This window comes from Haliotis rufescens, unplaced genomic scaffold (genome assembly GCF_023055435.1).
Source record: "Haliotis rufescens isolate VD_foot unplaced genomic scaffold, xgHalRufe1.0.p SCAF_16, whole genome shotgun sequence".
Classification (NCBI taxonomy): domain Eukaryota; kingdom Metazoa; phylum Mollusca; class Gastropoda; order Lepetellida; family Haliotidae; genus Haliotis; species Haliotis rufescens.
This window is the reverse complement of record NW_025963846.1, coordinates 14,755,882-14,769,128: the sequence shown is the minus strand read 5'-3', so window position 1 is coordinate 14,769,128 and position 13,247 is coordinate 14,755,882. Positions and strand designations below refer to the sequence as shown.

General features: G+C 38.7%; 1 protein-coding gene across 1 annotated transcript; it reads right to left on the bottom strand.

The window, feature by feature from the left end:
• Positions 1 to 416: 416 nt before the first annotated feature.
• On the bottom strand, positions 417 to 12,778 carry LOC124136507 (prothrombin-like). The gene is made up of 3 exons (XM_046502429.2): positions 12,103 to 12,778; positions 9,899 to 9,983; positions 417 to 2,294 (listed from the first exon to the last, which is right to left on the bottom strand). The coding sequence occupies exons 1-3, from the start codon at positions 12,415 to 12,417 to the stop codon at positions 2,044 to 2,046; spliced, it is 651 nt and encodes a 216-aa protein (XP_046358385.1). The 5' UTR covers positions 12,418 to 12,778; the 3' UTR covers positions 417 to 2,043.
• Between the last annotated feature and the right edge of the window lie 469 nt (positions 12,779 to 13,247).

The following is a 13,247-nucleotide window of genomic DNA, read 5'->3' as shown; positions in this document are numbered from 1 at the left end:
CCTTTGAAGGAGTTATGTTTATGCCTTACAGGCGCTAGACAACATGTTTGGAGACCGCGTGGAGAAAGGTTATATCCTACAGCAGTCCGAGAGCACGACATGTACGGTGGTGACAGCCTCATGGTCTGGACTGCCATCACATATGACAAGAGGACGGATCTGATGAGCGAGCAAGGGTTGTTGGTTTGTTGTTTAACGCCGCACTCAGCAATATAATTAACTATGTGACGGCGGTCTGTAAATAATCGATTCTGGACCAGACAAACCAGTGATTGACACCATGAGCATCGATCCACGCAATTGGGATAGGATCGCATGCACCAATCAAGTCACCGAGCCTGATCACCCGATCCCGTTAGTCCCCTCTTTCGACAAGCATAGTTGCCTTTTACGGCAAGCATTGGTTGCTGAAGACCTATTCTACCCCGGATCTTCAAGGGTCTCGGGCAAGGGAATATGACCTGTCAACGGTATGTGGACCAAATATTACATCCAGTGGTAATCCCATTTGTCCAGAGCGCAGGTCAGAACTTTGAGTTCCAGGACGACAACGAACGTTCTCAACGAGTTCATGTTGCAGTCGACTGTCTGGGGCAGCAAGGTGTCACAACATTGTCCTGGCCAGCCAAATCCCCAGACATGTCACTGATTTAACACCTTCGGGTTGTCCTGGACTGAAGGGTTCGCGACCGACCTCAGCGTTCCCAAATTTTCAAACAGTTTGAAGGCCTCACAAGAAATATGGCGGAGGATACCACGGGACAAAAAAATCTTGTTTTTGATTTCCAATGTGTCCAGAGGATGTCGGGCCGGGCATGCACCAGATACGGACTTCACTGTGAAGACTGAATACAATCATTTATTTACATATCATTTCTGGACTAATGATGGGGTCCTTAATATTGTTCCAATTATAGATGACAAAATACAAGATTCAAAAGCCTTTTTAGATAACTGTCCCAATTTGTTGTTTTCAGTGTTTATATGCCGAGACGTAGATTAGGTCTATATATTTCGTTGGAATTTCACACATTATAAATAATGTATAAGCTCTAGATTTCCATCTTGCCAAGAAATAGATATTTCAGTGTAAAATAAAAACTACCATAACATAATTGTAACAACAGCAACAACAACCGTAAATGTATTCACTGGTTATATTACTTTATATCTCTTACGTAAGACCTTAAAAGGACGGCTGTAGGGCAATGCAATTGTATTACTTATTAACGGTACCACTAAAGATTTACAACCTGATATGTATAATAATACATGAGAAATATCTACCAGCGCTTGATAATCGCGATACGGCCTGAAGATCAAAGAATATTTTCAATAAGTTTCCATAAATATACGAGATAACATGTATCAAATCAATTATGATAAAAGTATGTGATTAAACAGCTAGGGAATATATTTACGGGTCACCAGTTCTCTTACAATTAACGTACAGACGCAAGAGTATGGCGACGCCGGGCAATTAGTGAGTGAGTGAGTGAGTTTGGTTTTACGCCGCTTTTAGCAATATTCCAGCAATATCACGGGGGGGGACACCAGAAATGGGCTTCACACATTGTACCCATGTCGGGAATCGAACCCGGGTCTTCAGCGTGACGAGCGAACGCTTTAACCACGAGGCTACCCGACCGCCCCTCCGGGCAATTAAGGGAGAGGGTACCGTAGTGTTCACTAGACCGTGATGGATAGGTTTTACGCCCTAGGTGGCAACGTCTATAAACCGTCTATTGGCATACACTTGACTGTTTATGTAACGCCTATACACCTCATATTGTCATACACGTGACCGTCCGTATGACGTCTTTAAGTCCTCTACTGTCATACGCTTGAGCGTCCACATGACGTTTATAAACCATCTACCTGTCTGAAAGGCGACTTATTATGGCCAGACATACGCAGTGCGGTACAGTAGCTCAGTTGATTTAGTTAATGCCTGGTTCGATTTCTAATATTGATACTGCTCGTGAAGCTAATATGTCCTCCGCTGTGATGTCCAAGGTCGTAAAACCATATTCATTCACTCACTCAACAGAAAGGAACGCTACATTCCTCCCAACGTTCGCTGGGGTCCACCGTATAACACCACGGCATTGTGTGATTGTCCATCCGACAGTAGTTGCTCTCGTCAACTAGGGCCGGGTCTCCGCGTGACAGCCCACGGGCAAAATGGGAACGCTTGTGTGGGATGTCAGTGTCCCATCTCTGACATGTCCGGCCAGTTTTGGTAATGTTCAGGGTTCCGAGATAGAGCGTCGAACTTGTGAAGCATAACTCATCTGAAAAACAACAACAGAGCAAGTTAATCATCGTGCCATAACAAAAATACGCCTTATCTGTCTTAAATAATAAGTCTGACCACCTGACCTCATAAACCGGCTGTTATGCCACACACAGGACACTGTGGTCCCACCTTATATCCCTGAAACACACATCCCTACAACGTGGAACATTGGTACTGGTCAGTGTGGTCAGAGACTGCCACCAGGATCACCATCGTCTCACAAGCTGACCCTTCGTAACTGACCACCATGATCACCATCGGCACACAAGCTGACCCTTCGTAACTGACCACCAGGATCACCATCGGCATACAACCTGACCCTTCGTAACTGACCACCAGGATCACCATCGGCATACAAGCTGACCCTTCGTTACTGACCACCAGGATAACCATCGGCACACAAGCTGACCCTTCGTAACTGACCACCAGGATCACCATCGGCACACAAGCTGACCCTTCGTAACTGACCACCAGGATCACCATCGGCATACAAGCTGACCCTTCGTTACTGACCACCAGGATTACCATCGGCACACAAGCTGACCCATCGAAACTGACCACCAGGATCACCATCGGCATACAAGCTGACCCTTCGTAACTGACCACCAGGATCACCATCGGCATACAAACTGACCCTTCGTAACTGACCACCAGGATCACCATCGGCATACAAGCTGACCCTTCGTTACTGACCACCAGGATCACCATCGGCACACAAGCTGACCCTTCGTAACTGACCACCAGGATCACCATCGGCACACAAGCTGACCCTTCGTAACTGACCACCAGGATCACCATCGGCACACAAGCTGACCCTTCGTAACTGACCACCAGGATCACCATCGGCACACAAGCTGACCCATCGAAACTGACCACCAGGATCACCATCGGCACACAAGCTGACCCTTCGTAACTGACCACCAGGATCACCATCGGCTCACAAGCTGACCCTTCGTAACTGACCACCTGGGAGAAGGGCGATTCCAGATGCTACTTTTATTGAGTGTGTGCGTCCCATTCCAAACATGACACAGGCTTGGAGTACAGAGGCTACACTAAACTGCCCGACTTGAATTTCTGAATTATAAATTCTAATTATTTTATCATGTTCCCAATAAATAGAAGTAATGATATTAGTGCAAACATGTTATACACGTGATGAATTTGGACATGTTAGTGAAACCATGTTATATACGTGATGGATTTGGACATGTTAATGAAACCATGTTATATACGTGATGAATTTGGACATGTTAGTGAAACCATGTTATCCACGTGATGAATTTGGACATGTTAGTGAAACCATGTTATCCACGTGATGAATTTGGACATGTAAGTGATTGTATGTTATGTACGTGATGAATGTGGACATGTTAGTGAAAACGTCAAATATGTAATGAAGGTGGACATGTAAGTGATAGAATGTTACATATGTGATAGATGTGGACATGTAAGTGATAGCATGTTATATACGCGATGAATGTGCACATGTCAGTGATAGCATGTTATATACGTGATGAATGTGGACATGGTAGTGATAGCATGTTATAGACGTAATGAATGTGGACATGTTAGTGAAAACATTTCAAATACGTGATGCATTTGGAGATGTAAGTGATCGCATGTTAAATACGTAATGCATGTGGACATGTAAGTGACTGTATGTTATATACGTGATGTTTGTGGACATGTAAGTGAAACCATGTTATATATGTGATGAATGTGGACATGTAAGTGAGTGTATGTTATATACGTGATGAATGTGGACATGTTTGTGATTGTATGTTATATACGTGATGAATGTGGACATGTAAGTGATAGCATGTTATATACGTGATGAATGTTGACATGTAAGTGATAGAATGTTATAGACGTGATGAATGTGGATATGTTAGTGATTGTATGTTATAGACGTGATGAACGTGCACATGTAAGTGATAGAATGGTATAGACGTGATGAATGTGGACATGTAAGTGATAGCATGTTATATACGTGATGAATGTTGACATGTAAGTAAAAGAATGTTATAGACGTGATGAATGTGCACATGTAAGTGATAGAATGGTATAGACGTGATGAATGTGGACATGTAAGTGATAGAATGGTATAGACGTGATGAATGTGCACATGTAAGTAAAAGAATGGTATAGACGTGATGAATGTGCACATGTAAGTGATAGAATGGTATAGACGTGATGAATGTGCACATGTAAGTGATAGAATGTTACAGACGTGATGAATGTGCACATGTAAGTAAAAGAATGGTATAGACGTGATGAATGTGCACATGTAAGTGATAGAATGTTATAGACGTGATGAATGTTGACATGTAAGTGATAGAATGGTATAGACGTGATGAATGTTGACATGTAAGTGATAGAATGTTATAGACGTGATGAATGTGGATATGTTAGTGATAGAATGTTATAGACGTGATGAATGTGCACATGTAAGTGATAGAATGGTATAGACGTGATGAATGTGCACATGTAAGTCATATAATGGTATAGACGTGATGAATGTGCACATGTAAGTGATAGAATGTTATAGACGTGATTAATGTTGACATGTAAGTGATAGAATGTTATAGACGTGATGAATGTGGATATTTGTTAGTGATAGAATGTTACAGACGTGATGAATGTGCACATGTAAGTAATAGAATGTTATAGACGTGATGAATGTGGATATGTTAGTGATAGAATGTTACAGACGTGATGAATGTGCACAAGTAAGTGATAGAATGGTATAGACGTGATGAATGTGGACATGTAAGTGATAGCATGTTATATACGTGATGAATGTGCACATGTAAGTGATAGAATGTTATAGACGTGATGAATGTGGATATGTTAGTGATAGAATGTTACAGACGTGATGAATGTGCACAAGTAAGTGATAGAATGGTATAGACGTGATGAATGTGGACATGTAAGTGATAGCATGTTATATACGTGATGAATGTTGACATGTAAGTGATAGAATGTTATAGACGTGATGAATGTGGATATGTTAGTGATTGTATGTTATAGACGTGATGAACGTGCACATGTAAGTGATAGAATGGTATAGACGTGATGAATGTGGACATGTAAGTGATAGAATGGTATAGACGTGATGAATGTTGACATGTAAGTGATAGAATGTTATAGACGTGATGAATGTGGATATGTTAGTGATTGTATGTTATAGACGTGATGAACGTGCACATGTAAGTGATAGAATGGTATAGACGTGATGAATGTGCACATGTAAGTTATAGAATGGTATAGACGTGATGAATGTGCACATGTAAGTGATAGAATGGTATAGACGTGATGAATGTGCACATGTAAGTGATAGAATGGTATAGACGTGATGAATGTGCACATGTAAGTGATAGAATGGTATAGACGTGATGAATGTGGATATGTTAGTGATAGAATGTTACAGACGTGATGAATGTGCACATGTAAGTGATAGAATGGTATAGACGTGATGAATGTTGACATGTAAGTGATAGAATGTTATATACGTGATGAATGTTGACATGTAAGTGATAGAATGTTATAGACGTGATGAATGTGGATATGTTAGTGATAGAATGTTACAGACGTGATGAATGTGCACAAGTAAGTGATAGAATGGTATAGACGTGATGAATGTGGACATGTAAGTGATAGCATGTTATATACGTGATGAATGTTGACATGTAAGTGATAGAATGTTATAGACGTGATGAATGTGGATATGTTAGTGATTGTATGTTATAGACGTGATGAACGTGCACATGTAAGTGATAGAATGGTATAGACGTGATGAATGTGCACATGTAAGTGATAGAATGTTACAGACGTGATGAATGTGCACATGTAAGTAAAAGAATGGTATAGACGTGATGAATGTGCACATGTAAGTGATAGAATGGTATAGACGTGATGAATGTGGACATGTAAGTGATAGCATGTTATATACGTGATGAATGTTGACATGTAAGTGATAGAATGTTATAGACGTGATGAATGTGGATATGTTAGTGATTGTATGTTATAGACGTGATGAACGTGCACATGTAAGTGATAGAATGGTATAGACGTGATGAATGTGCACATGTAAGTGATAGAATGTTACAGACGTGATGAATGTGCACATGTAAGTAAAAGAATGGTATAGACGTGATGAATGTTGACATGTAAGTGATAGAATGGTATAGACGTGATGAATGTTGACATGTAAGTGATAGAATGTTATAGACGTGATGAATGTGGATATGTTAGTGATAGAATGTTATAGACGTGATGAATGTGCACATGTAAGTGATAGAATGGTATAGACGTGATGAATGTGCACATGTAAGTCATAGAATGGTATAGACGTGATGAATGTGCACATGTAAGTGATAGAATGGTATAGACGTGATGAATGTTGACATGTAAGTGATAGAATGTTATAGACGTGATGAATGTGGATATGTTAGTGATAGAATGTTACAGACGTGATGAATGTGCACATGTAAGTGATAGAATGGTATAGACGTGATGAATGTGCACATGTAAGTTATAGAATGGTATAGACGTGATGAATGTTGACATGTAAGTGATAGAATGTTATAGACGTGATGAATGTGGATATGTTAGTGATAGAATGTTACAGACGTGATGAATGTGCACATGTAAGTGATAGAATGGTATAGACGTGATGAATGTGCACATGTAAGTGATAGAATGGTATAGACGTGATGAATGTTGACATGTAAGTGATAGAATGTTATAGACGTGATGAATGTGGATATTTGTTAGTGATAGAATGTTACAGACGTGATGAATGTGCACATGTAAGTGATAGAATGGTATAGACGTGATGAATGTGGACATGTAAGTGATAGCATGTTATATACGTGATGAATGTTGACATGTAAGTGATAGAATGTTATAGACGTGATGAATGTGGATATGTTACTGATAGAATGTTACAGACGTGATGAATGTGCACAAGTAAGTGATAGAATGGTATAGACGTGATGAATGTGGACATGTAAGTGATAGCATGTTATATACGTGATGAATGTTGACATGTAAGTGATAGAATGTTATAGACGTGATGAATGTGGATATGTTAGTGATTGTATGTTATAGACGTGATGAACGTGCACATGTAAGTGATAGAATGGTATAGACGTGATGAATGTTGACATGTAAGTGATAGAATGGTATAGACGTGATGAATGTTGACATGTAAGTGATAGAATGTTATAGACGTGATGAATGTGGATATGTTAGTGATTGTATGTTATAGACGTGATGAACGTGCACATGTAAGTGATAGAATGGTATAGACGTGATGAATGTTGACATGTAAGTGATAGAATGGTATAGACGTGATGAATGTTGACATGTAAGTGATAGAATGTTATAGACGTGATGAATGTGGATATGTTAGTGATAGAATGTTATAGGCGTGATGAATGTGCACATGTAAGTGATAGAATGGTATAGACGTGATGAATGTGCAGATGTAAGTGATAGAATGGTATAGACGTGATGAATGTGCACATGTAAGTGATAGAATGGTATAGACGTGATGAATGTTGACATGTAAGTGATAGAATGTTATAGACGTGATGAATGTGGATATGTTAGTGATAGAATGTTACAGACGTGATGAATGTGCACATGTAAGTGATAGAATGGTATAGACGTGATAAATGTTGACATGTAAGTGATAGCATGTTATATACGTGATGAATGTTGACATGTAAGTGATAGAATGTTATAGACGTGATGAATGTGGATATGTTAGTGATAGAATGTTACAGACGTGATGAATGTGCACAAGTAAGTGATAGAATGGTATAGACGTGATGAATGTGGACATGTAAGTGATAGCATGTTATATACGTGATGAATGTTGACATGTAAGTGATAGAATGTTATAGACGTGATGAATGTGGATATGTTAGTGATTGTATGTTATAGACGTGATGAACGTGCACATGTAAGTGATAGAATGGTATAGACGTGATGAATGTGCACATGTAAGTGATAGAATGTTACAGACGTGATGAATGTGCACATGTAAGTAAAAGAATGGTATAGACGTGATGAATGTGCACATGTAAGTGATAGAATGGTATAGACGTGATGAATGTGGACATGTAAGTGATAGCATGTTATATACGTGATGAATGTTGACATGTAAGTGATAGAATGTTATAGACGTGATGAATGTGGATATGTTAGTGATTGTATGTTATAGACGTGATGAACGTGCACATGTAAGTGATAGAATGGTATAGACGTGATGAATGTGCACATGTAAGTGATAGAATGTTACAGACGTGATGAATGTGCACATGTAAGTAAAAGAATGGTATAGACGTGATGAATGTGCACATGTAAGTGATAGAATGGTATAGACGTGATGAATGTGGACATGTAAGTGATAGAATGGTATAGACGTGATGAATGTTGACATGTAAGTGATAGAATGTTATAGACGTGATGAATGTGGATATGTTAGTGATAGAATGTTATAGACGTGATGAATGTGCACATGTAAGTGATAGAATGGTATAGACGTGATGAATGTGCACATGTAAGTCATAGAATGGTATAGACGTGATGAATGTGCACATGTAAGTGATAGAATGGTATAGACGTGATGAATGTTGACATGTAAGTGATAGAATGTTATAGACGTGATGAATGTGGATATTTGTTAGTGATAGAATGTTACAGACGTGATGAATGTTCACATGTAAGTGATAGAATGGTATAGACGTGATGAATGTGGACATATAAGTGATAGCATGTTATATACGTGATGAATGTTGACATGTAAGTGATAGAATGTTATAGACGTGATGAATGTGGATATGTTAGTGATAGAATGTTACAGACGTGATGAATGTGCACAAGTAAGTGATAGAATGGTATAGACGTGATGAATGTGGACATGTAAGTGATAGCATGTTATATACGTGATGAATGTTGACATGTAAGTGATAGAATGTTATAGACGTGATGAATGTGGATATGTTAGTGACAACAGTTTGTATACATGATGAATGTAAACATGATAGTGATGGTGAACTATATGCGTGATTAATTGTTTGCATGTTGGCATGGTCTGTTTAAACAGGACAAGGTACCTTGTTGACATTCATAGCTCCCGCCACTGTCTGTACATGTTTCGTTCACACAACAGTCCCTGCACCTTACTGATATCGTGTTACACAGGTGATGGGGGGCACGGGTGGCCCAGTCGTCTAAGGCGCCCCTTGGGCATGCCAGAAACCTATGATTGTGGGTTCGAATCCCGGTTCGCCCCGATTATGTTTCTAGGTCTGTCAGCTCCATCCCCGTGCTCGTGGGTTTCACCAAAGTGGTAAACATCTGAGACATGCATCATTTCGAGCTTTCCTCCCACATTAAGCTGACACGCCGCGATATAACTAGAATACTGTTAAAAGCGGCGTTACACCCAACTGCATAGGTGATGAATGTGGACTTATTTGTGATAGCTTGTTATATACGTGGATGTGTTGTTTTTTATGTGCTCGATTGATTGTGGGCATGTTGGCATCTGTCATGATCTGTTTCAACAGGAGGACAGGTTACCTTGTTCACATTCATAGCTCCCACCCTTGTCTCTGCACGTGTCGTTCACACCACACGGCCTGGGCCCACAAATACCGGCAAGTCGCTGAAAAGAAGAGCAACAACATTCACAGACTTTGTCATACCCTGCTCGTTGTGGTTTCGGGGCCGTTGATAGAAATCAAATGTGTTCTTCTAAACCACGTCAACCACCATGCCAACCAAGTGCTGACGGCGAAAAGTGCGTGAATCAGTCGCGAAAAAAGCTGATTTGAACTATGTGTTTCAGTTGTATGACAGCGCCTCAGCTTAATGTGGGAGGAAAGTTTTTTGTGTTTTTTTAAAACGTTTTTTATTGTTACCAGAGTTGTAATTTAAAACAGTATTCCGTCAAAGACATATTTCGGATTGCATAGAATGGCACAATACACTCTTAAAAAAATTAAAGGGTTGGAAACAAACATTGTCCTATTTCAAACCAAAACGGTTGCAACACACAATCAGACTCAAACGTATCATGTATCAACAGCGAGCTATGAATCAAATGCTGAGAATAAAGGTGGCCATTTTTTGTTAAAGTTATTTTTGTCATCCTTTCTTATAGCAATAAATTTCTCGATTGAATATATGTTTTTAAATGGTTTTAAAAGTATATCTAATTTCGGTTTGGTTTCTTTTATTCCACTTACATGAATATGCCTTTTTCCCAATGAAACTATATGATTGGTTAAAGTATTAGAGTAGTTAGAACCAAACCAAATAAGATTTTATAAGATAGTGAAAAATTGATTGCCATTTATCACAAACTTTAAGATTATTTTCATTTGATATTAATTTATCATAAAAGATTCTAGCGCCTTTTACAGGCTTCATCAGATCACTTAAGCAACTGTTTATATACAAATTCTGTAAAATTATTTTTCTACTTTTCTTGATTGTTGTTTTCCATGATTCTGGTATATTGAAGATTACATATCTATAGTCTAATATTGTACCTTTTATCGGATATTTTAGTTTCAGTTCTTCAAATGATATCAGTCCGTTTTCATTACATATATCTTTAATTGAGTAAATTCCACTATTAACCCATTGCTTTATGTAGTATGTTACTTGTTTGAAGTTGTGGTTAAGCCATAATGGTTGGGACAAAATTTCTTCTATATTATCAACGTTAATAATATTCTTTTTACAAAAGTTGTTCCAAGCTTTCAATACATCTTTCCAGTATGGTTTTTTAACAAAAGATTGCTTTTGAACATTAGCACCCAAAGATAGTATATCTTTAATTGGGATATTACAAGGGTTACTATATGTTTGTTTTTTACAATATAATTTGAGTGAAGAGAGTTTTAGGGCGTCAATAAATGCTCTAATGTTAATCATGCGTAATCTAACTTCCTCATATTTTCTTGTCAAAGTGCTCCTTTTGATTTTGTCTTTTTTATTATTCCAGATATAATTGTAAAATATTTTGTCAAGTGACAAGAAAAGTCCTCAGGAGAGTTAGGTAGTGTCGAAAATATATGAACTAGTTTTGACAATGCTAAAGTTTTTATGACTGTAATTTGTCCTATTATCGTTAGATTTCTTTTTCTCCAATTTGCAAGCAATCTATTTATTTCTTCTAGCTTTCTTTTTGTATTGATTACCCAGAGTTGACTTAAGTTTGGATTAAACATAATTCCTAATACTTCAAATTCCTTATTGTGCCATTCTATTTGTACTTCGGACATAAACGATCATTGCTACCCGCTTTTGAGCCTATCCATATTGCTTTTGTCTTGTCTACATTAATTTTTAAGCCAGACATTTTGTAGAATTTATTTAGTGTTTCTATAGCTGCATATAAGCTTTCATCTTTGCCATTTAGAAATAATTCAGTATCATCAGCATATTGCCCAAGTTTGAATTCTTTGTCATTGACTGTAATCCCTTCAATTTTATTATTATTTCTAATCATACTAATGTGGGAGGAAAGTTCCATGTGATGCAGCACTTAGGAAGAGGAGACGATGTGATTACTGACCTAGCATCCATATACCGCTTCGATTGAGTTCTTTCAACGGACAATGAAATATGTGTGCACATGGATTTTGAAATCGGCGTCCTACAATGACACACACTTGGAGCCCGACATTTGCACGAGTTGATGCATAATGACACATGTTATATTTATTATTATCATGATTATCATTTTGATCATATCTATAATTAATATTACTTACCGATGGCATATAAAACGCGCTTGCATGGTTCCAACCAGAGGCAGCCACCATTCCAGAAGGAGCCGTTGTCGAGTTGTCGTAGTTGAGCTCGCATTGTCCCGCCTTGAAGTTCAAGCTGGCGCACCGAGACTGCTGCAGACATGACGTCACACAGTCCTGTGGGGTGAGGGTCAGAAGCACGAGGTAGACTGACCCCACGAGTCTACTACTAGCCATGAGCCCGGGGGTGTTAACCCCTCGACTGCATGTCCCCGTGACTTGACCACACCCTGTCATCAGCTCCACAAGCAACATTGTTGTCAGAAAGGTTTTCATTTTGTAGGTTTTTAAGATTTTTTCCTTATACCATCAATCAAGGTCGTCGATGTCCACTCTTGCAGCTGTGACTGTCTTGGACAGGTTACTTCCTTACCTTCTTAAATAGTGGCTCTTGACTGTTTCACACGTCTGTTTTAAAAGCTGTGTTTATTACAGTTTTCTTAAAACCAGTTCTTGTTGTCATCCATACACTAGTAGTTATTACAACGTCACTATGTTGTGAGAGAAATTAGTTTGACGACATATCTTGGAAGTAAAACATCACTCCAAGCATTCTGCGTCCGTGATGCCTTCACGGCTCTGTATGGTTGAAACAGAGGGCGCTGAGTTGGTCTGTCTCCTACCAGGCGCAGAGTACCCGTCATTGATCGTCATCTTGTGATCCACACCACATACATGTATAAAATATTAATACATGTCTATACTAACACAACAACGAAATAAGGGAACTAATGTTTCGAATGTAGCTGTCGTTGAGGGGTACGTTTACAATACCGTAACGTCTAATCACAATAAAAAGGTCACTTCATGCATGAACAGCACGTGATGCAGGTACACACAGAATCGAAAGTGTGTGAGTTCATCATCATCATCATCATCATTTATTGTATTCTGGCCATAGGCCCATATACATACAGTAACATTATATATATACAATTTTGTACATGTAGAAGTATAAACATGCAGACTTATATGCACAGAGATGTGCACGTGTACAATTTTGTGAAAAATAAGTCGCAACACAACACAACAAGAAGAGATAAAAGCATTTGATTAATGAAGGCAAATAACCTAAAGAATAATTAAACATCATTTGTACATCAAGA

Bases quoted from the DNA above. Each gene is read 5' to 3' on its own strand.
- LOC124136507 (XM_046502429.2), bottom strand. From the start codon at position 12,417: ATGAAAACCTTTCTGACAACAATGTTGCTTGTGGAGCTGATGACAGGG. The intron at 9,984-12,102 runs GTAAGTAATATT...TCTTCTTTTCAG, and splicing joins GCGCGTTTTATATGCCATCG to CGACTTGCCGGTATTTGTGG. The intron at 2,295-9,898 runs GTAACCTGTCCT...GTTGTTTTTCAG, and splicing joins GAGCTATGAATGTGAACAAG to ATGAGTTATGCTTCACAAGT.